This window comes from Ammodytes marinus (assembly GCF_949987685.1).
Source record: "Ammodytes marinus genome assembly, chromosome: 7".
Lineage (NCBI taxonomy): Eukaryota > Metazoa > Chordata > Actinopteri > Uranoscopiformes > Ammodytidae > Ammodytes > Ammodytes marinus.
The window spans coordinates 30,353,899-30,379,892 of NC_137211.1; the positions used below are offsets into that span (position 1 = coordinate 30,353,899).

At 40.6% G+C, this 25,994-nt stretch overlaps 1 protein-coding gene across 1 annotated transcript in view; it reads right to left on the reverse strand.

Annotated features, from left to right (window-relative positions):
• LOC307253782 (MICOS complex subunit mic25a-like) overlaps positions 1 to 25,994 on the reverse strand; it is a 114,757-nt gene that overhangs the window by 20,869 nt on the left and 67,894 nt on the right. The window contains exon 7 of the mRNA XM_080031951.1: positions 3,496 to 3,631. Coding sequence (XP_079888077.1) covers positions 3,496 to 3,631 — 136 coding nt within the window. The remainder of the gene's footprint in view (positions 1 to 3,495; positions 3,632 to 25,994) is intronic.

Below are 25,994 nucleotides of genomic sequence, written 5' to 3' on the forward strand. Positions count from 1 at the left end.
AAAACCTGTTCTGCATGTTGTCAATGTGATATGGTAGCAGGCTGTTTCTTTAGCAGGTTAGTGGTGATTGTCAATTAGTCAGTTGTTGTAATGAGTCATTATTAGTGTTCCCCATTTACAGATGAACAGAAGATGGAAAAAGACACAGTTGTTTCCAAATCAAATAGTGCTGGATCCATTGTATGGGAGTGAAGGATGTGGAACAACAATAAGAATTTGCTAAATCTTTGACACGCGCAAGTTAAAAATTGTTCCAATAGAAATCTGCAGGAGATGACAGCGGGAGTCAGTCTTAAGCATCAGCACAAAAAAAAATTAAAACTTCAATGGCATCGGCTAAAATAAAATAAAAAGCGTTGCCGACACCAGGCGTAAAGACAGACAGTGTGTGTGTGTGTGTTGTGTATCTATTTGCATTTAAGAGTGCAGATCAATGGCCCACAGGGTGTCTGGACAGTGTGTATGTATCATGTATGTGTACCAGTGCCCACGTTAGACTCAGTCTACCAGAGGATAATGACTAGAGGTTTGTCAGCTCCGTCTCTGTAGGATCCTCCCATCGTTTGCCATCAAACACACAGGCATGTACAGACACACAAAGACAGCATGTACACACATAAGGACAGCCTGTACAAACACACACACACACACACACACACACACACACACACACACACACACACAATGACAGTAGCCTAGTTCAGCAGGGAGACGTGGTGCAGTCCACTGACCTGCTGTGACACTGATCAAAACAAATCACAGTGTCTTTCTGTGAGTCTGGAGAGACAAAGACACAACTGGACCTTATTTCAGTCCAAATGAAATGTCCTATCTGTCTCATTTAAAACCCCAGGAATCTAAAGTCAGTCAGTGCGTTTACATGCAGACTCATAATTGGGTACATAAACGAATAAGACTTGAACGGGACTTGTAAAATGCATGTAAACACCTTTATCCGATCTACTTTGCACACAAATCGGCACATTAACGGACAAGCGAAGTCGGATAAGAACACCTATAACTCGTTCATAGTCGGCATTCTACCTGCATGTATACAGGGATCGCATATCTCATATCGGAGTTTGTGTTCTGCGCTTGCTCGAGAATCCCTGCGGAGGATTTCACAAGGAAGTGGAAGGAGACGGCGTAAAAAAATAGTAGCGTTTTTGCCGGCAGGGAACCGGACGTGGCTCTATAACCACTTGTTAAAGGGCTACAGCGCCACCTAGCATAGCGGAGTCAGCTATGCTTCGGCCATTTATCGAATATTTGAAAGGCCATGTATACTCAGACAAGTGACACGGTCTGATCGAGTGGCAAGTTCGGTATATGTCTTAATCCAATCTAGCTGTCCCATGTAACTGCACTGACTGTCTGTTTGCCCTTTACCCCTCACAGACTTTCTTCAATAAATTCATGTTTTTAAATCTGATTAACTAAATAAGCAGAAGTGATAAATAAGCAGGCCCCTCCAATATTGACATAATTCACACTTAACTTCGACTACTAGGATGAATTTTCCAGTCATAAATAGACCGGTCGCCATTCATGAATGCACAGTCGATATTTCCCCATTACATGGTTTGTTGGAATTTAAATGATTCACATAGCATGGCATATATTCACAGAAAGATTCCTTTACTCGTGCAGAAAGGTATAGGGAAGGGTGTGAAGCTGAACTGGATTCAGACCGAAGCACTTGATTGGCTATTTAGCTCACTAAAGAACAGAGACATTTTGGACAACATATATGGTTATATGGTATTATTAACAATGATCACTTTGGTTTGTTTTTTACAGTGGATGAAGCCATCTAGTATATTTAACAAGATCTCAGCCCACGCAGCATCAACTCCACAGGAAAAAATATATATCAGTAGAAGATACAAACTAACAGTGACAGCTTTTAAAAGCACGCACCATTGTGGAATAACTTTATAAAGTTTCAAATTGACGAGGTGAAAGTCAGGGAGAAGCCTCGGGGCCTAATCAAGAGGCAAGACCTTGATGTGTAACTTAAAGCAGACCGCAAAACACACATACACACACACACACGCACGCACGCACACACGCACACACTGTATATGATCCACCGTTCTCTTTTTAAACAGTCTTCAAAGAGTCTTTACTACTCGTTATCTCACACTAGCTAATATCAGGAATAAACGTACACACACACACACACACACACACACACACACACAGACTCACAGGACATTTGGTTCTCATAAGTATGGGCATACAAGAAGCCAAACATAAGTTTAGATTTGATTTGATGTAAATTTGTGTTGGGGTATGCATGGGATTCATACAAGCCACATGCAATGCTGCAGGTGATCTTGAAAGTGCATACACACACACACACACACACACACACACACACACACACACACACACACACACACACACACACACACACACACACACACACACACACACACACACACACACACACACACACACACACACAGTCTCTAACTATGTCAATGTGTAACCTATAGAGCTGCTGCAGTGAGCCACATACTGCACTAAGGGACTTTGACTCTGCTACTGAATAATGCAGCCGTGGATCCAGGAATTTGGATTGCTGCTAACTACAGTAAGAGGGATAGATTTGACTGAGTTCATGTTGAGTAGTGGTTTTTTTTACATAGTTTTTATCTTATCTGTTTATCTCAAGAACCTGAGTCAAGTGGCTATCTTCTCTCAAGGTGATATGTTTACAATAGTAAAGGTATATTACACATCACCATGTATGCCACACATCTTCAATTTTATGACAACGGTAAAAAAAACCAATGGTAACATTTGGGGAAAAACTATATTGCTTGGGCACACATTAATAATGCCACATTAGCCACTTTATTTTGTTTAAGAAGATAGAACTTTTGAGTTAGGCTAAACGCTAGGTTTGTACTTTCATTTATTATAGTGAAATTCCTTTTATTTGGTAGTTTAAAGAGGGGAATTTATTTTTTAGGCCATATCGCCCAGCCCTAGGCCCCTGTTCTAGAAACATTAAAGGTGAAGTAAGCGATTTATTTATGTTAATATAAGTGTTAAATGGCTCTTTATTCATACAGTGATCACTTATATAGTGTGCGCGTTTCATAAAGCCGATCTCTCAGTCACTCGCTCTGCATGTAATCGGTAAATAACTTTTCGGGGATCCCTCTACTGATAACCAATCAGAAGAGAGAACGCTACAAACCGGCACCCGTCTCACTGCCGGCACAGATGGGTGAATGTGTATGCGCCTACAATGGCGGAGCAGGTAAAAATCCTTCCCAATGTCTGTTTTGTTGGTTTGTATCATGTTTGATCACACTCATGGATCTGAGATGATGCTAGATAACTCGCTGCTTGAAGACCGCAGCGCATTAATGTGGTGACTTGGGGACGAGGGAGGGGACTGCTAACTGCAGTCACTGACAGGAAGTTAGCTAAACTGACCATTCCGCTTACTGAACCTTTAACTGTAGAGAAAGCTCTCACCTTCTTTGCAGCGTGGATACACTGCATGTATTGTTTGGCCAGGTCTGAACACCTGAGGGTCTGCTCCTTGTTCCCCTGGTAACAGGATAACACCTGAGCCTGCAGGCCGGAGCACACAGGCAATGTGTTACGAGCCCTGAAAAGAGAGACGGAAATATGGAATTATGAATCGAAGGGGGAATACAGGAATACATTGGAACACTCAGGGTTTATTGAGGATTTGTATTGGTCATCACAAATTCATTAATCAATAAAACTCTCCGTTTCAGGTAGCAGGTTCAGCGCAACCGAGAGTCCGTTACTGCAGCAACATACGCCGTGGGTCTAACCTGCTGGATAGGTGGTTACACCTACTCTTGAGTTTGTTTTCACTTTACGCTGCAGCTCCGACTGAAGAAAGAGTGTCACTGTCACAACGCATCGGAACAGTTTAAAGCAAAATCACTCCATAGAAATCTCCATCGGATGTTTTTATAATTTCCTGATGATTTTATGTTTGATCGATCATTTATCTGATCAGTAGCCTTGTTCTCAGCCCTCATGTCGTTCATACAGGCGGCCACCAAACACACTGTGACCATGCTCTACATTCAGATTAATAAACGTATTTGTGTTGCATCTCATTCTTTTTTTTTTAACAGGAGTTTTTTAACGTCTGTGCCACTGAAGGTTGAAATGTAACGCTGCGGCTGCACACGATCGTACTGTTCACTTGTGTGCTCCCAAAGTCACAGACGAGCCTTGTTAAATAGCCTCATATGAATATAGAAATTATTTAAACATTTAAACTGTGATCACTTGAAGAACACAGACTTGGTTATGGAATCACTCAGGCTATAACAATGAAAACTGTCACCTAACTTGTCTGACGTCAAAGTATTTCACTCCCCATTTAAAAGGAGCGACAGTCTGTTTACTGCACATGATTATACAACCGCAGGCCTACGTAGGCTATTATACAGAGAATATAAAGCGCTGTCAGTCATTTTGCGCTATGCCAGCTCATACTTCTGCTGATGATATGTGTCACTTTTTAAAATATTGCTTCTCATACGGAAGCGTAGTGATTCTCTTGACATTTTTTTTTTCTGAATTGCCGAGGTGATTCGATCAGAGTTATGAGATAATATCCCCGTAAATTCTTCTTCCATACCATAAACTCATTCGTAAATAGAGGAAGAAGAGAAAAGGCAAGGCAAGTTTATTTCTATAGCACAATTCAGACACAAGGCCATTCAAAGTGCTTTACAGGGGCAAGATTAAAATACATAATACACATTAGAAAAGCTAATGAATAGACATAAAACAATTAAAAGCGAATGAATAGAAATAGAACATTTAAATAAAATAAAATGGAAACAGAAACAGACAACATTTGAGCGCAATTCATACGTACAGCACTTGAGGCTTGGCATTTTGATGAGTGGTATTTATTCATAATTATTCCATCAACCAGTCATATCAGAATATGTATTATATTTGAGAAATATAAAATCTTCTCTTCTCTTTCCTATGCACAATACATATCTAACAGCAATTGTGACAGAAAACACGGAAATGAGTTTGTACACGATTTCTATTACTAGTGGTATACCCTTCTTTGTCTTTTACTACAGAACAAAAGAAAACTATTGAAAAATAGGAAAAAAATACACTCACAAGTCAAGAAAATAAAAAGCTCTGATGAAATTAAAACAATTAAGCCCATCTCCCACTGCAACCTGTTCAAGAATCTTTGGTGTGTGTGTGTGTGTGTGTGTGTGTGTAGGCCGTGTAGTACGTGCTCCGTTGCAAATCACGCAATTAGTGCTAAATCACACTTAATTGAGTGGGAAGGATCATTCAGATGAAATACAGCAGAAAAGTGCGCTTTGAGGAATTGAACGAGCCGTGCATAATTTGATATGTGGGCTGTGTTCTAATTGGTCTTCGCCTGTCTGTCTGTGTGATTGTTACCTATGACAGACAGGCTGCCTCACTGTAATGCATGCTGAGTGATTGAAGCAGAGACAAGTGAGTAGTGTAACGTTACACACACTCACACAGGTAAAGAAAAGGCACACCAGCAGAGATGTACACACCCACATAGTAGTACACCGTTAACATGAACGCACAAATAATATATTATCAATATTAATTATATCAATTATAATAATACATAAACTTGTCTTTGCTTTTGTTTTTTTGTGTTGGCTTTATTGCTATTTATAAATTGCTTGTGTACTATTTTTATTGTTGTGTCTTTGAGTAGCTAGAAAAGCGCTATAAATAAAATAATGTATTATTATTACTATTACAATGGAGCTTCACGCACACTTCCCTACATGCCGACACATTTAAACCGTGGCCCTCTCTATACACACTTTCTCTATGGAGGAGCATTTAACACCAGGTGTAATCGAAAAGCCCAAATGAAAGGCTCTTTTGGGGCTTTGATTCAGGGAAGGAGAGCTGACCGGTCTTTCAATTAGGGCCTATCCATAGCCACGCAGCTATAGGCGTGCATTCACTTTATCATCAGCAACAGTATCATGATGCAAGGACTGAGTTTATCTGAGCACGGGTAATGGAGGTTAAAGAGGAAAATGAGCCCAGACGGAGAGAACATAGAAGAGTGAGATAAAGAGATGAGAAGGAAAGAGTGATTGGTGCTGTCTAACACAAGGCACATTCACAAAAGATGACAGCCAATCAGATTCTTCTGTTCTCCTCACAGCACCTCTGAAGGTTTATCTCGCATGTTTAATCAGTCTTCTCTTCGTACAAGTTTTTGTCTCCTTTCTCTCACCAACTCCATCTCCTTTCTAACTGTCTTGGTCAACACCCCCCCCCCCCCACACACACACACACACAAACTCTTTTCCTCTCATCATATTAACAACGCAGAGGGGGGACCACACCGAGCCGGCGCACACCATCTTTATCTCTCTCTGGTTTGAGGCCGCTAAGGCAGATAAGGAACTCTCCTTTAATTTGAAATAAATGGCCTCCTGATAGAGCTACTACGTGCTTTATTAAAAGACGCTTGAAGCAGAAAATTGTCTCGGCCGCGGCAAAAAAGCTAAAGCTCTGTCCACATGCTACAGCAAATTGAAGGTGAGGTCTTAAATCAACAATATTAACTGAGCCGCTTACGAAAAATAAATAAATAAAAATAGAGAGAGAGAGAGAGAGAGAGAGAGAGAGAGAGAGAGAGGGAGAGGGAGAGGGAGAGAGAGAGAGAGAAGCTTTTTTTTTTGATGGAACGACGTAAAGCTGCATTCCCGACAGCCAATCGAGTAATGTATGGGGTTGTTTTGAATGTGTGTTGTTGGTTGTGTGTGTGAGTGTGTCTGTGTGTGTGTACGTGAAAGCCTTTTAACTTGCCAATTTTCTTGTGGCAGGAGTTCTCTACGCATCTTTGAGCAGTAAAATATGACAAAACATAAACAGATTAGTGACTTAATTAATGGCGCTGCCCATTATTTTTAATCTCCAGCGGGGGAATGTGGAGGCACACATAACACAGAGGCCTCAGACTCGGTCGGGCTTTTACCCAGACAAAGAAACGGGGACACATGAAAGGGGGGAGGAATTGGAAAAAGGAAAAAAAAGGAGCACACAAAGCACCCCACCAACTACAAAGGCCTAAAGCAAAGCCAATGGACTGATAAGGAAGATGCTTTTATCGCTCCTAAAACATGCTTCTCTCCCAGTTACACTGATGTTTTTGTGTTTTCCTTAATGGCCTTGGTGATACATAATAAAACATTGTTTGTCCTATACAGTACATTGCCATTTTTATTGCTATCCTGTCAGTCAACTACAAAGTACTGGTATCTCCACTGTGTTTTCAAGCTAACTAATTAGAAAAATCTTGTTAACATCTCACAGGAAAGTAGCACCCGAGGAGGGAAAATATGAACCAAATTGTGTGATTGACTTGAGGGCGAAAAAAATGCACAAACAGTAAGTGATGTTCTGGTGCTGTGGGGAGCATGTGCCAACACATACAGTATGTGCTATTACAAGTTTGGACATGCTATGAATATAGTGTCCTTTTTTTATGTTTGGCTTTATATTCCATTGTCTATTTACATCTTTCAATGTCAAGACAGTTTAACCATTAAAGGGTGTGTGTGTGTGTGTGTGTGTGTGTGTGTGTGTGTGTGTGTGTGTGTGTGGGGTGGCTGTGAAACAAGGTCATTGTCTGATGATAAATGATAAAGTAAACTATATTCTGAACATTCCTTATTCAAACTGTTGTATATTTAATTCTCATACGTTTTAATCACTTCACAGCCCTCTATAGGGGAGAACGGGGTAATTTGTCACATGGGTTGGATGTCACATTCGTTATATCTCGCCACCAGAGCGTGCTAGCTCTGAAATGTTGATATAAAAAAGGTCCAGAATTGGGATCAGAGGTCACATACATAGACTTCCTTGGAGGAAGACAGCTGCATTTCAGGTGAGAGGATGTTTTGTGTTTTTCATGTCAAATTCAAAATATTTTGCTTCTCAGTATTTTTCTTCTAGGCTTTTACACAATGGGTTTATAACAAAACACTTGTTACCCTCAGAAAGTGTGAAGGGTAAACTATAGTTTAGATTGTGGTTAGCAAGCTAATTAGTTGTCAGATGGTTGTTGGCCTTGATGCTAGCAAGAAATTCAAGTTGGGGTTGGTCGTCAAATTTTTTGGGGGGTTGGTTGTCACATGTTATCTCAAGGCTGCAGCCAGAAAAGGAACCCAATAACGAAATAAATTGTCAAGCTGTATCCTCACTGACACCCCAGAGAAGGAAAGAATAGAGCAGGAAAAGGCAGCTAGCAAGCAAAAGAAAAAAGGGCAACAAAATCAAAACAACCCAGTGCATCCCAAACTAGACCAGCTGCCAAGGCTACAGAACGTTATGTAGGCCTATTTGTCAACTTGACAATGCAATTAAACATTCAAATTTGGTTCTGCCTCCTTGCCTTCTTTTTAAGATTTTTCCCATTAAGATAACATTGTGACAAACAACCCCATAGTGTGTGACAACCGACCCCTTGATGGGGTTGGTTGTCACAATGTGTCAGAGTGTCTTTGATGGTAAATTACTTCTTCATTACAATAATTTGGAAAAAAAGAGAGACACACATTTCTAGCCAACACCTTAAGCTTCAATTTAATGTAGGAATGGCTATTGACAGATGTTTTGGTGATGAGCAATTCTCACTAGAGTAAAAAGTGTGCCTACTTACCCCGTTCTCCCCTACTATAGAATATAAATTAACATTTACTTGCATTTTCTTTTACTTTGTATATATTCTGAGTGTAATGCACTACGGCAATAAGGCAAAACATTTAGTAATGTATTTTAAAATCTCCTTTGAAACTTGAAACCTGCACTGTTAAGATTAACATCCTGTCTGACACTGTTTAACATTCTCCTCTACTTCCACCCAAACAGCCCTTGGGCAATTTTTGCAAAACCTGGATGTGCAGGCTTGTTAGAGGTAGGGATATATGGCAGGGAGGGAGACAGCTAACTTTCAACTGTTTGGGAAAAAGCTTAATTTACTACCGCAATTCCTAAAAAGTTTGGATGTTTTGTAAAACATATACAGCGCTCTCCAAAAGTATTGGAACAGTAGGGCTAATTCCTGTATATATGCTGTAGACTGGAAACATGTGGCTTTGACACCAAAATATGAATATGAGACAATAGATCAACATTTCAGCTTTCATTTCCAGGTATTTACATTTGGATCTGATACACAACTGAGAAGTTAGCATTATTTATAAAGGAACACCACATTTTTAGGTGAGCAAAAGTATTGGAACAGGTAGACTTGTTGCAATATTGAAGGAATTGCAGCAAAATATTAAGTCTTATTCCCTTTAATATTTTAAGTCTATCTGTTCCAATATTTATGCTCACCTAAAATTGTGTTGTTCCTTTTCAATTAATGCTATCTTGTCAGTGGTGTATCAGATCCAGATGTAAATACCTGGAAATTAAAGCTGAAATGTTGATCTATTGTCTCATTGGCATCTTTTGGTGTCAAACCCAAATGTTTCCAGTCTACAGCAAAAATAAAGGAATTGGCCTCACTGTTCCAATACTTTTGGAGGGCACTGTAAAACAGAATGTGATCATTTGTTAATCTTTTTTTCACATACAATGAAGTTGAAAACATACAAGGGAACACTTCAGAAAAACCTGCACTCCCTCCAACAGTGATACACCAACCAAAAAAGAGGAGATTCAGCAATTGCACTTGTTTTTTGCACTCTATACCATGAAAACTGTTTCTAGTAGAAACACAAATTACAATTTTTAAACCCTGAAAATGGGCCTTATATTGCGACATTTAATCCCCCGTTGTAGAGAGAAGGAAGTCGGGGAATACTGATTCTGGATGCCATGTATAGGGAGAACAAGAGAGTGGAAGGTAAACGGGTCCGTCAAATCAAGTCAAAGTCTTTTATTGTCAGTTCTGATATATGCAAGACATACGTCATATTCAAAGTGTTTTTTATCTCTGGCCCACAGTGCAGTTGGAACGATAAAAAAAAAATATATATATAGGGGAGAGTGGGGTGAGATGTGCCACTTTTTACTCAAAGTGAGGCCTTGACAGTTATGTCTCCAACTCAAATATGTACATATATTTCAGGATGTTGTGCATCCCTGGCAATAACAACTTTGGATCTGGAATAAACTGTTTAAGAAATATAGCTTTCGGAAAAAAAGTTGTCTTGTGGCACAACTCGCCCCCGGTGTGTTGTATGTTGTCCCACAAGATAGAATACCATGGGGTAAATTGTACCATTGATATATATATATCTCATAAACTGTAATCATGATCAAAAACCTTGATCATGGAAATTTTACTTTAGCTTAAATGAGCTTATATCTTATTCCTTGTGTCTCCCTTCTTTACAGGAAGAGTCAAATGGATGGCTCTTCTTAAATATATGGTCACATTTCCAATTTCTTCCACGGTTTTCTAGAAACAAGGGGTGGCACAACTCAGGCCCTCTCCCCTATAGAGTTAAATAAGATAAACAATATTTACATAAGATACATTCTAAATACTAAGTAGCGCAACATAATTTTCTATGAAATATAAAACAGTATGTATAAAATAGAACAGAAAGTAAAAAGTAGATAAGTTAAATTGAAATGTGCAATGTGATGAAAAATATTTACAATGTGCAATATGATAATTAATAGGATCCTTATATCCTTTGACATGGGAGGCTGCTTTTGACTTGTCAGAGGGACAGACTGTTTTACCATCTGCGGCTCCATTAATACTGGTGCTGTGGGGAGGAGGAATGAAAGAGAGAGAGATGATAAGGGAGGAAGAGGGCAAGAGAGGTGAGGAAAGAGAACAGCACAGAGAGACAGAGAGTTGCCTCTTATCTCCGGTGTGTAGCTTGTACCCTGCGCCCTTACACATTTTCAATTGACTGAGGGCACACATCCTCTACTCCCCTATCTTGTATCTCCACACCCCTTTACTCCTCCTCTCCCATCTCTCCATTCCTATCACAACCAGGAAGCGAAGGTCCTCTGTGTGTAGCACACTGAATAGAAGTATTTGGATATAGAAAGGAGTTGAAATTGTGTCTCTTTTCCACTGGCACTTTGCATTTCCGTTGCCACTTTTACTGTACCATCAGTTAAACGTACGCGTCAAACCAGCACATGTATATTCAAAAAGCCATTGGAATATTTCATTGCTCAGTGCCGCTCCTTTGTAAGTGTTGTGTTTGTGAATACATGTTAAAATCCACTTTTGTGTCTCACTTTTCACAGTATTATGTGAACGCACCAGTAAACCCCTTGAAAATGACTACTGGGATCATTTGACCCCCACCATCCACTCCACCATTCAGCCTCAGGCTCCATGTTTCAATGGACATCCAATGCAGCATATTCACAGAAATGATTTGTTTGCTTTACTGATCTAAAGTAGTTTCCATTCTCCACTTGTCTTTAAAGCATTGAATAACTTGTTGTAATACCTTGGCTCATTGAAGAATGAACAAAGCGCACTGTGATTAGAATTAGAAAACTGATTACCCCTCGAGTCCCTTTGTGGTCCTTGCATGAGAAACATGTATTAATTTTGTTATATAATCTGGTTTGTGAAAGAGAAGTTGATGGTTGAATCGTTGCATTGCTATAGTGCTCCCATTGAGAACAGGATGGGGCTGTAGTTGCACTGGACACTGACCTTAGGGGCTTGATAGTGGTACGTGAATGATGAAATGTGTTGCTGAATGCTCAATGTGAGTACTGTAGAAATGTCAAAATATTATATATTAATATATATTCAAACATTATTTTTGGTAACTTAATTTAATCTATTTTTGTGAGAGGGTCTTTTACAAGTTTGAGCCCTTTCACACTCAAATAAACGCTTCAAATAGTAAAAACGTGTCATACGTGATATGTGTGAATGCTGCCACATTACTGACAGCTATAACTTAAGGTAGAGTGTGGATACATTTTGAGGTGCTGTAGAAACTAACTTTAGGACTTTATAACCTTGTTGCATCCCTACTTTTTCTTTCCATCCAATTAAGGTTGCTACTCTATGGAACTGTTCATCTCAAATTCATCTCTGAATGGAGAGACATAAGAAATGTGCCCGGGTCCCAACCAAAAACCAAAAAGTTCTTGGTTCTCTTACAGCCCAACGACCATTGCCCAGTGGTCTGTGTTTTAAGTTGGACTCTGGGTCAATGTGTGCAGCCTTATATTGCTGAGTGATCTCTGTAGGCTGGTATCCTCTGACACAAGCTGGCTATTGAGGCTTTTTGGACCACCACTGTAAAGGACAGTCGGCCTTGTTCAAATGATACTGAACTCAAAGCTTCAACGTGAGTATATCCGCCCTGTCTTTTCTCAGTCTCGGCTCACACTGGATTACTTTTTACTCTGAAAAGGAGTAAAAGCTGAGTCTCCTTCACTCTCTCACACACATCATGTATTTTGACCAAAAAAGAAAAGTGTTTCCATCTCTATGTCTCTTTCAATAAGGAATCAGTAATAATATTACAGTTCGATGTCAATTGCATACTAAGCGATCTCCAGCAAATGCTTGGCGAACATTTCTTTACTAACCGTGGCAATAGTTGACACTGGTCAGCTGCTTCCTCTGAGCCAGGCTTTTTAGATCACCATTAAGGGATTTTTTCAGCGTGCACACACAAGGGGAGGGTGGGGGCATGGGGATGGGAGACAGGGTCAGTCAAGGCTTCTGAAGCGGACAGACAGTAAGGAGTGCAGGGAGCTTAACTCCTTGGCACTTTCACACCTCTGACAGTGGAGTCCCCCAAATCATTTCTTACAGAAGCTTTGTTCTACAGCTATGCACAGAGAGAAATTTAACTGAAACTGTTTATAACACTTAAACAGAGTCAGTCAGAAGTTTCTTATAGATTAAAGGTGCATTACGTAACTTTGGCTTTGTCCGAGAACTAAACATGATCTAAGGTATGTTCTCATAACTGAAATATAAACTTTAGTTTCACTGTTTTTGTTTAAAGCAGCAGGGCCAACAGTTTTGTTTGCAAACATATACTAGTTTTATGTTTGATTACAGATGCTCAGAATTATTTTGTGTTTATTCATGATGATAGAATTATTCATTTGGGGTGGTAGGATGGCCTAGAGCAGGGGTGGCCAACCCGCGGCTCGCGAGCCGCATGCGGCTCTTTGCCCAGCTTCGTGCGGCTCTTCGGTTCATATCAAATTATGTGATTATAATTTTTTTTTTTTATATACTTTTTTTTGTGTGGGCCTATGTGTGCACGTTCGCAAACGTTTCATGCGGCTCTTACGTTCGTTTTACATGTTGTCTATTATTTCATTTTTTATTTTATTAATGTGTAGGCCCTATGTGTATGCCTGTTCGCAAATGTTTAATTGAGGACGCAACATAACGTTCGCAAACGTTTGGTGCGGACGCAACATAAAACTGCCCGCTCAGCTTGGAGGGAGGTTTTCCGTGAGTAAACTATTTGTGTCAAGTTCGCTCCGAAACAGAGTGGGGGAGTTCATATTTTTTGTTGAACGTTATGCCAAGCCATTCTGCCTTATATGCCAGGTGTCATTTGCGCATTTCAAGGCTTCAAATCTTTAGCGCCACTTCAGCTCTCTCCATGCTAAAAGTAAGTCCCACAAAGCAACATGCATAGTAAGAGAAACACGCTATTTTAAATTGTTATATTTTTGTTTGTGGACTTGGTTGAACTGAGAGTTTGTGTGTGAGGCAGTGCACACAATGTTCATTGTTGAAAATGACTGCCCTGTCGTCTTTCGTCCAGTCCTGTCATTATCACAGGGGCGGCCTTAACGATCTGGAGGCCCGTTTCAAGTCCTAGTGTGGGGCCCCCTATTTTTTTATTTATTTTTTTTTAAATAAATAATGCTTGTGCATGCATGTGCAAGCTCCCCGCGAAAATATAAACGCCCCCCCCCCCTGAAATCTTACTGGCCACCCCAGTGCCCCCCCCCCCCCAGTTCAAATGTTATTTTTTATTTTCATTTTATTTTTTGAATTACATTTTTTTCCTGATATGTATCCTAGTTCAGAGATGATATGTATTTTTTTTTTAACTTTTTTTGATAGGTAGTTGCCAAGTTCATCACACAAACACTCCAATCCACTGATATGAGATCAGTTTGCAATTTTCAATTACTAAATTAATGGTAGGACTGTGGCCACTAGAACTGGTCTCTGGTCAGCAAAGGTCTTGAAAACAGAAAAAAGTGTGCTTGTGACATGCGTGCCACCCATGCATGTGTATAGGCACGTGTCCCAACAGATTTTTGAAATCTGAATAAAAAAATTAAAGTTTGTAGTTAGCGAGTGTAACATGTTCTTAGCAAGGGCAGACTTTCATAAATAAAGGTTTATTTTTTTAGCAAGATATTTGGTCAAAAGCTAGTGGTCACCCGTCCCTCTGTCCAGTTGTTAGGCATCTGGCTGCTAGCAAGTTATGTTGTTTTGCTAATTTTACTATTCATCTGAGCTGAAATAAATATTGACTTGTTCCTTTATTATCTTCGCGAGAATGCACCAGAATGCTTAGATTACATGTTAAAAACACAAAAAAATCTTCTGGGGGGGGATGCCCCCAGACCCCCCTTCAGGGGTTTAGGTTTCTGACAAACATTACAATGGATACTAACATGATTTGGGCATTTGGGATTATAAATCATCTTTGAATTGGTTGTACAGCATATCACATGCTATTCATTCAGGGGTGCGATGGCCACCCCACTCTAACTCTGTGGCCCACCTTGGCCACCCCCAGTCAAAATTTCCTGGAATCGCCACTGTGTGTACCCGTGTGTACGATGTGGCTCTTTGCAGTAACACAGTAAAAAATGTGGCTCTTTGTCTCTGACTGGTTGGCCACCCCTGGCCTAGAGGCATGGTGGCCGACCAGGAACCATGAGGTCACTGGTTTGATCCCTAGCACCGGAGGATGTTAGTTGTATAACTAGCAGAGAAACTGTTATGGCTAGTTAATGCTTAACTGATGGTACTTTAACTAAGCATTGTTAATGTTTAACCAATCATGAACTAACTGTTAATAACTAAGCATTGACAGTTAGGTAATGCTTAATAAGCATTAACCACCCATTACCTAACTGTTAATAGCTTTAACTAAGCATTAACTAACAGTTAATTTATGTACCCACATTCCAAAGTGTTACCGTTACAATGGCTCTATTCTATTCAAGTGAACCATGATGTATCCACTAAAGCAGGGTTTTTCAAAGTGTGAGAGAGTGAGCCCCCCCTCAGAGAACAAATTTCAGCCACATATTCATCCGCGCCCCCCCTGCCATAACCCCAACCACTGCACTAAAGTAAACAGGTCTACATCAAAAACACCCCATCTAGCTTGTTTATTTCCAAAAACATACACACATACACTATTATCCTCACACCTTAATCTACTCAATTAAGTAACACTACTGAATCCCCCGCAGGTTTGAGTTGGACTAGATTAAAGCATGAATGTGAACCTAATTCACTCTAAACCTGTTAAAGCAGTATATAATTGACCGTAAATGTAGCGCCATACAGAATGCTTAGATCATTGTACCTTCTCTGATTAAACACTGAGGGATTTACAATATGCACACACACACCCAACAAGCTGAGGATTAACTGTATTACTGTACATTATTCCCCCGAGGTAAATTCATCTGATCTTCAGCATGTTAAAGCATGTTGGCATTGTAGCGTTAGGACCGGGCCAAAGAACCTGCGTCTACCTCTTGAGTGTGTCTGCGTCTGTTACTACTACGTCCCTCTCTCGCTGTTTTCGGCCAATAAACAGCAACTGAACAGCACAAATAGCCGAGCATTAAAACAGAATTGCATATTCACAACAAGACATTTTTCTCCTCTGTGTTTCTCAGCCACTGTGTACACTGTCCTCCGACCGTGCCGAGGTCCGCGACGTCGGGTCATTCTCCAAGCTGATTGGCTATCGCGGCTAAGCGTCACGTAATGGAGCGTTAAAAGTTCAATATTTTCAACTCCACGCGATGAGGCGTTACACTCGTAGGTATCGCCTGAAACGCCTCTACGGGCCTAAACCAATGGTTTCCTATGTAAACATGCAGAATTTCTACGCCTCTATCGCGAGCTACGCAATTTATTAAAAATGTTGCATATTAGCTTGAGTTTGGTTTCGATTCACAAAATAGCTTAAAGGAATACTTCACCCATACAGAACCGGCGTATAAAATCACTATTATAATATAATGAAAGAGGTTTGTCTTGACTCAGTCTTCCCTTGGTCCAGCTGTCCTGATAATCCACACCCCACATTTTACATATTTTGGGCAGTGTGACGCGAAACGCGTCACACTGCCCAAAAGGCTAGAAGCGCCAAGGACTACAGGCCACTACTTCCGCACATTTTTATGCCCACCAATAAGGAATGAGGGGGGCGGGAGCTCACGGACGAGATGTAAACACAACGTCCGCCATGTTTCTCCCCCGCTTAGAGAGAAGCCGAGTCCCGAGAAACTCCGACCATGATGGCACAAGGACATTTTCCATTTGTAACGCCTGAAGGGGATTTTTAATGTTAACTGCAGTGAACGGACAATCGTGTCTACCTGTATAAACCGGATTACAGCAAGGAGGAGAGGTGATAGTCATAAGGAGGAAGAGGAGAAGCTAGCTGTAGCTACACTAGCAGCTGCTCCAGCCGCTGTGCCTGGTGGATTTGTGGCGTTCACTGTTAGAAACTTCACCGTAGCTTTGCTCCACATTATGGACAGAGGGACCCTGGAGACATATTTCAGTATTGAGACGGTGAACTGGAGGCGCCAGCCACAGGCCACGGGGAGAGACGGACGTCAACCACAACACAGTAAGTTTTTATTTTTACTCATTCTCCGCCACTCATCTTGCGTTTGCGCCTGCCTTTCTTTTTTCCCCTGGCGCTTGTGTTAGCAGATCAGAGCAGCCACACAGCGCTTTATTAATGGGAATTATCAAAGAAAAACTCCCCTCACTGCAGCAGTGAGTGTGGGGGAAAAAAATGTGAGCTAGATATACTGCACATACGTAGGATGTGACCCGGGCGTAAACACGGCACAAGTGTTATATCTTATTATTAAAGTTTTGAATCATGTTCTAAAATGTCTTATTGGCACTACATTTTCCTGTGGTTGGTAACATGGGCAGCAAAGCCAACGTGACGTTCTTTTTCATGTATGCGAGCTACTGCAGGCTAAAATGAGCTTGTCTTACTAATGTTTTGCTCAATGTTTTATAGACAATATCGCAGATTCATGCAGTTTCCTGGCGTGAATCCTGCAAAGAGAGAGACCCAGGACCGTGGCTATCAAGAAACAAGATCGAGCAGCTGTGACCAGAATGACCTGAACCAACACACTACACATTTTACTTTTATAAATAGTTGTTCATATTTTTGTGATTAAAACTTTGAATTCAAGTTGGTTGATGTGGTTTGTCTACTAACCACAGTGCTGTTCAACTGGAGTACTATTAGAGAAATACTCATTTCTACTGGGGAAAAAGGTTGAGGACAAACTTCAGATGCTCAGCTACTGTATTTAATAAATAAGCAAATATTTGTTATGCTATCCATATAGAAATGTGACCTGAAGTACTTAATTGAAATATATTCTGGCTAGCTTTGGTAGGAAAACTGATAGCTTAGTTATTTTTCTGTGTATCTGTTTTTTCTGTGCTTCAGTATGATGAATCTACCTTGCATCCTTGTGAATTTATAACATTTACCTCATAAATTGTATTTTAAAAACAATATGACATACAGTAATCTGTGAACATGGGTGTAGACAGGAGTCCAAGGTAAGGCAATAACAACAACATAAGATATTTTATTGTTTACAAAGGGAAATATTGTGGCATCATGCTCAATGCTATAGAAACCAGGTAACACACAATGAAACAATTCTTAAAAGTAAAATGTCCAATATACGAACATGATAAATATAAGATACAAAAGATGTATAAACAAAAAATATTTACAATTTAGCCTGAAATGAGTGACTGGTGGCTGATAGGGCACAGGTTGAGGTGTGAGGAGGACAGAGTATTAGCCTTAGATGGGATGCTCCTGAATTTGATGTAGGTGACAGATTTCCTCTCAGAAGCGTCACTGCAGCTGCCTTGGTTGCAGTTGAGTGGGAACCAGCCATTGATCAACTTTTTACCCCACTATCACAGCTGACATGGAGGGTGTAGACATCGGATTCTGAAATGTCACCATACAATACAACAGTTAGGCTTCTATAAGTGAAACGTTAGCTGTGAGCACTCACTAAAAATTATAGTCTGATGAAAAGTTTTTTCTTTAGTTGGATTACAAACACACAAATGGTTGCTGCATTAGTTTGTTTCTGAAACAGTTTAGCAAGGCCCCCCCTGACAGCAGCTATAATTGCATACTGTGTGAACAGAAATATAGTCAAATACGTTGAAAGTCTTACCTGTAGCCTACGCGAGTGCTTTTTGCAGGCCCGGTCCACACAACCTGTCCACAGCGAAGATACATCACTCCAGTCCAGATTGTCCTCTTCACGTCCAGGCCAGAATATTTTGTTTCAGAGTCCTCCGGTTTGGTTTGAAGGCTAGGCTAGTTTTGTTTAGCCGCAGGCATTGTTGAAAACAGCTCACTATCTTGTAAACTGAAGAAAAGTTAGACTAGTGCACGTTTCCTTCCCTCCGTTTTACAGTGAAACCGGAAACTATACATTCTTATTTTAAAAAAAATATTCATTGTGGAATCTACATAGTGTGTCGAGGTATCGCCAATAACTGTAATGGTAAGTAGTGTTACAAACACTCATCGGAGTCAGAGGTCAGACGAGACGAGACTATGAAAATGTGGGCGGGGTCTTGGAGTGCTGCTGGCGCAGTGCATTGTGGTAGCTGGAGGATTTCTGACTTTTGAGCTAGAGACAGTCAGAGAGACCATAAAAACACTCTTTTTGCCGTTTCTCAGGCTAGGGTGAACCGATTTTAAATTTTTTTGCACATTTATAAACACATTGGTTTTTCCCTACATAGGTACCTTCATATTTCCACCGGTAAAATAGCTCTTTAAGGAAGCGGCTCCCTAAATGCTTAGAATTGTATGCGGGGAAACTTGTGGAAGAAAACAAAGAGTAAAAGAAGACCAGCCTTCTGTTCCATAGAGGGAGCCATATGCTGTAGAATTGGTTAAGCCCCCAGAGGCACAGTGTTATTTGTGTGACTAGGCTATATAAATAAAACGTACCCTGGGAAATTTACTTTTTTTAATATTTTTTTTTTTGCATTTTCAAGCTTTATTGAATTGTACAGAGTTGAAATGGGGAGACAGAGGGCCTCTCCGAATAGTCTTTTTTGCATAGGAAATTTCCTTTCCTATCGAGATGACCGGGAAGTACTCAGCGGATAGGTGATTCGAATTCTCAAAATGCTTAGGAAAGGCATAGGAAAGGAGCCTCGATTCATACTTTAACCCTCCTTTAGCATAGGTTACTCCGGACCAACCTATGCGAAAGGAAAGTAGATAGTGGTATCCCATAATCCTTTACGGCGGCAAGATTTAAAGCAACAGGCCACCGCCGGAGTTTACCGACTCTACACAAATACGAACGAGAGGTAAAACAGAAAAGAGGAAGATTTAACTCGGCTAAAACAAAATACCCCCCCCCTCCCCCATAAAGATAATGAAGAACTCATAAAAGACCAACATCATAATAGTTATTTCATAGCACATAATTTACAGTGTAAATTATGTGCTACGAAATAACTATTATATTATTTCTTATGGTGTAAATTTTACACCATAAGAAAATAAAATATCAACTTCACATTTAATGAAGTTACTGGGGGCATTTCAACATCAACATAAGTGTAGCCTCTTTTTATTCCACATGTGAATTGGGATATATGGGAGTGATGCTCACTCTGTTGGCGACAACCTGATTAAAATCAATATGAAAAGAACGCATGGATCAAACGAGCGCTTGTTGTAGTCAATTTTCGGAGAATAGGCTAGTGTAGTTTCACGCAAGTGACTCACATCAGCAATACTCGCCGTCGCGCAATGACGTCGGTTAGGAAAAGTGGAGTCGAATTAATTTGAAACATGTGCTGTCTTTTCCTATGTTCGATAGTAAGCACCTTTCATCTCTCCTTAACCCCGATGACGTTTAGGGGTTAAGGTATAGGAAAGGAGGCTTATAGGTTAGGAGATTGGACTATTCAGAGAGGCCCAGAGAGAGGGGGGATGACCTGCAGAAAAGGTCCACGGGTCGAATTTGAACCCGTGACCACTGCAACGAAGGCCGGAGCCAATATGGTACGCGCTCTATCCACTACGCCACCGGAGCTGATCACAAGTTAAAGGTGAAGTAATCCATTTATTTCTGTTGACATAAGTGTTAAATCGATCTTTATTCGTACAGTGATCACTTATATAGTGTGCACGTTTCATAAAGCCGATCTCTCAGTCACTCGCTCTGCATGTAATCGGCAAATAAACTTTTCGGGGATCCCACTACTGATAACCAATCAGAAGAGAGAACGCTACAAACCGGCACCCATCTCACTGACGGTGCACGTGCAGAGCGACAGATGGGTGAATGTGTATGCGCCTACTATGGCGCAGCAGGTAAAAATCCTTCCCGATGTCTGTTTTGATGTTTTTTATCACGTTTTATCACACTGGTGGATCTGAGATGATGCAAAATAACTCGCTGCTTGAAGACCGCAGTGCATTAATGTGGTGACGTGGGGACGAGGGAGGGGACTGCTAACTGCAGTCACTGACAGGAAGTTAGCTAAACTGACCATTCCGCTTACTGAACCTTTGACGCCTGATGTCCTTACGTAGATAATCAAGTGTTGATGTTGTGTTGAGTGTTTTTCAGAAATAAATAGGTCTTTCAGTTAGGTGATTGGTGACTCTTACGATAGGAACTGCCATGTTACTGTGTAACAAGCAGCAAGTCAAGGCCTGGTACGTGGATGTGAATTTCAGTGGGTTGTTTCAGTAGTGGCAGTGATTAGCTCCATGTCCCCCTGGCTATGGCTCATTACAAGTCCACAGTGAGAAGTGTGGTTTGGCCAAATAAGGTATTGTTGAATTTGGTCAAATTAAAGAAGCCAATTAAAACACATATCACATTAGCCAGGTGTGCTCTAGAGGTTGTATGTGTTAGTTACAAAACCAGGAAAAGAATAGATCACTATTTATCTTGTTAGCCCCGCTGTGTGCGTGGCCATGTGTGTGTGTATATTAGTGTTTGTGTGTGTGTGTCTGTTTGTGTGTATCCTATGCTCTAGGGAACAATATCTTCTCACTTGTGGAACTGCAAATGAGTTTTTGCGTGTGTGTGAGCGTGTCTTATTTTCTTATTTAATTTGTCCCTTTCTACTTGCGAATTCCCTTCTGTATGGAAATGTGGAAAAATGACGCCGCTGTATAAAGGAGGAGATCCGTTGGAGCCTAACAACTATAGACCAATCTCTATTATTTGTACTACAGCTAAACATTTTGAGAAGCTTATTTTCATCAATAGGTTTAATATTTTATCAACTTTTCAGTCTGGATTTCGTTCTAATTTTTCCACTACTTGTCAAATTTTAAAATGATGTATTTTCTACTTTAGATATAGGTCATTTGATGGGTGCAATATTTATTGACTTAAAGCCACTACGAGTAACATGGCACGTTGGCGTCCCCTTTGGACAAAAGCGGTAGTATTTTCACGACGCCCGCTGTCGCAAAGCTGTTTTCTAGCGCGTGCCAGGCACGTGAGTGTGAACTGAGAAGGGAGCAATATAGTGCATGTCCGTGTGTTGAAAGTGTGAGGACTCTTTCCGGCTCCGTGAGAGTGGTTTTGACCAGTGGCGGCTCGCCCATAGAGGGCGATAGGGCGCCGCCCTCCTTGAGCCATATCAGCAAAAAACAAAAATATAATAATGAATAATAATGATGTTTTTTTGTTTTTTTTTTGTATTAATAATCATAATTTATGATTTCAATACAGTTTTTACCTGCATCTAAGTCTGAATATCATTGTACAATCAGCGTCTGTGCTCTGTACCGTCACTCTGGGGCGATGTCGGGCTGGTTGAAAATCGCCCCCAGCGCTCTCATAGACATCAATGTAAAACTTTTTTTTTTCAAACTGCAAGCCTCGCAATGCAATCTCTATGGGTTCCGGGGGTGCGCGCCCTAACGTGTTGTCGTCATACGTACAGTAAACAATAAACCAATTACAGTGACTAATACAGTCACATGTCCAGTATGCAGCCCAGAGCGGTCATATTCAAGACCAACACAACTTTATATCAACTCAGGCTAGGCTGGCAAGCTACTTACTTGATCGGACTCGGACTAGGTCTTTCCCAGACAAAATGTAACCATCAAGCAAGTATCTACCAAGATGGATTGGGGGATCGTATAAACGCGGATTTTCACGGGGCTCGTTTGAACGGCTAACGAGGCTAGCAGGATGCTAATGCGCTAACGCTCTGTCCTGCTGCCGCTGCATGATGATATGGACTGTATACTGGCTTTTTATCCATCCTGATGGCAGCACAGAGACCGCATGGATAACTTTGGGTGTCACCCCTATGCATCATCTCTCAGAAAAGGTAAAACAAACATTAAACATCAATCTGCATATACGAGCCAGCGCCGTTCAACAGCTGATCGGCTATTGAACGGCGATCAGCTGTTGATCGTCGTTTAGCTGACAGCTGCTTTCACCGTCCGACATAAACCCGCCTACCAAGTGCTGTAGACAGTAGTAACCCAAACCAATGTGATGATTAGCACTGTTAATGTTGCACATGCTATGCCAGCATCCATTTTTGTCTCCTAACTTTTAAAGGAAGCCTATCTGAGGAGCACACTGGTAGATGACAAGTTATCTGTGATGGCCACAGCCGGATAATTAAATCATTTTAGAGCTAAAATAATTTTATTCAAGAAATTAACTAACTTAATTTCCAAAAATACTGTACAGTGCAATGCTTGTCTAATGTTGCCAGAGTGGTTATGCCAGATGAACAGGAAAAACAAACAGTTAAATGCAATATGACATTGTCATATGCTATCTGATTTAGGTTAATTTTGGGTCATATTTCCCATCATGGCAACAATTGCCCCCCCTGAGATTATTGTCAGGAGCCGCCACTGGTTTTGACACTGCATCAACTAATGCCAGTCACTGCCACACGCACCTGATTGCAATGAGTTGATGCAGCAGTGCAAGGGCGTAAGAACCGGGGGGGACGGGGGGGACGTGTCCCCTCCAATATTGGAGACAGGCGCATTTGTCCCCCCCAAAAATTATACCGCAAGGAGAAAAATATTTGATTTTGAAAATGCTTTTATTTTGAAAGCGCAACACAGCTTCTTGTCACCGGCCTCCTAAATGTGTTTGTTTTGCCCCGAACCGAGCCTTTAAGGTAGCGCGCAGGGTTGGGAGTTAAGGCATTCAGGCGGGAGTGCATTCACCGTCGGAGGTGAATGTAACTTACTCGGCGGAAAACAGAAACTAACGGAGGGGAGCGGCTCACTGTAGAGTCCCTTTAGTCGCGCTGTCAGTTTTCCGTCAGGGCTCTGTGTATCTGGGCTCGAGACATACAAACAGATCGCGGAACATTCACTAACGAAACAGTTAGTGGCTGAGCGAAGAATGTGGACTACTGTAGGCTACTGGTGCAAATTCCACAACTCATTACTTGTGTTACAGTTTAGTACAATATGTAGGCCTATTCATTTATATTTGGCTCCTCCACCAGTCCAGGCAGGACAGGATAGTTAAGTTTCAGTTTCGTTTTTCATCTCGGTGTCGGACAGCTGTTGGCTCAGCTGATGGGCTCGAGCCTCACGGAGCAGACAGCGCGAGTCAGTCTAAAGTCAGCGATGATCACTCTCAAAAATCAAAAAGCTAAATTATAAAATAAAGCTATCTCTTCCTCCCTCTATCTGTCGGTATAGGGCCTATATTTCTCTCTCCACTGCACACTTAGTCACTACCACTAGTTTTAAGGAAGCAGAAGGAGGATTATACCCTTATTTTGCACTTTATTATTTTTAAATATTAGAAGATTGCAGGCAAGTAAAATACCACCAGCCACTACATTCTCAATGATAGAGACGAATAATTACCTTTTTTTCTTACAGTTTAAATCAAATATTTGAACAATACAGGAGAATAAATATTTAAAAGCAATACAGAATGCATGATATTACTGCATTGTATTGTATTCTATTTTTGTCACCAGGAACCTAAATGTTGTCAATTAGCCTACTTTACATATATTTGGTGCATACAAATTCACCAGAATGCAGGAAATTAAGTGTTGAATGCTCAAAAATTTATGGGGGAACACCCCCAGAGCCCCACATTAAAATGTGTCCCAAACCAAGGTTTAATCACAACCTACACCCTTGAAATTCATGAATAGTTTTGTTTTATTTGTATCTATAGGCCTTTGTATATTTTTATCACATTATTTTAAATTAAAGTCTTAGGTCCTGCTTATCAATTGCTCATAATAACCAGTAGGCCTACTTCTGTGTTGGACATTACTGAACCTCTTCCCATTTATAGCACCCAATGTCCCTGTCTAGTTCCATGTCCCCAAAAAATCAAATAAAGGAAAACCCCCCCTGATTTGCAGAGTCGTCTCTAGAGGGGTCGGGTGTTTATCACCTTTTTCACCTCTTATGAGTTTGCAGGTCTGGTTTAAGCATTAAGCAAGAACTGTAAATACATTGTGCAAATCATTTTCTGCGTTGTGGCATTTTGTGTAATATTCATTTCTATACAAAAATGTCAAAATCTGTAAGTAAAGACAAAAAAAGGCAAAGTTGCAACACCAATAATCCCATCTATCTGAATAGTAATTAGTGCATATTCTCCTCTCAAAGTGCACTAGATCAATGCATTCAAATGTAAAGGGACCCCCCTAGGACGTTCAGGGACCATGCCACCGCTGCTGGAAAAAAATCCTGCGGTAAACACTGTTGCATATCATATATACTGATTGTTGTTTGTTTTTTTACATTGGATTTTTTTCTTGTTATTTTACTACTTTTGTCTGGAAAATTCCTTAATATCAGTGTTTCTGCATAAGTGGATTTTCAATTCATAGATATGGTGATATTTCATCAAGTTCTGAGGTGTCTTTGTGAAGGGATTCAACAGGTGTTATGCAAATTATTCTGTATATTTGATCTATTTATTATTTTCAAAGCAAATTTGAAAATGTCATATTTTTGCTTTCCATGGAAGGTGGCAGATGGTTGTTATACTGATGTGGAAAGCTTCTGGTAGTAGTGCTATCATGGTAGTTTCACTCTCGTGAAATTGTATACACGTTGCTTGGCAACGCCTCGTCCCCCCGTAGCCTATATCACTCTCCCTTTTAGCTTTTCTTCATTGCATTTTCTTTTTTTTCTTTGATGGTTCAGCCCCGTTATCAGTCATTATGACGACAAATAACTGTATCAAACAAGGCTCCCGCTCCCCTTCCCTCACCTGGAGGGATAGGCTTCTCAATTCACGTTGCTGCGCCACACTGAAATCTGCGACCAATACGGATATGTGACCATAGAGCTTGCACGAGCGAACCGAAAATCGGACTGGGTGTGCGACCAGACCAAAAGCAGTAATAAAAACTATTTAAAAACGTCTTTCTTTGCACTGATGGTCTCGTTTGCTGTTAAAGGTAATTTATGATTATCAGAGGAAACATGAGGCTGTTTAAAAGATATTTAAATGTTACTCGTAGCCGCTTTAACTAAGGCTTTTGATTTGGTTAACCATTATTTTTTGCTTGATAAGCTGTATGGTATTGGTCTTAGCCAACAGGCATTATTCTGGTTCAACGCATATCTTCATAATCGTCGTCAGTGTGTTTCTTTTCATAACAATGTATCAGATTATTTGGTTGTTGAAAAGGGTGTTCCACAAGG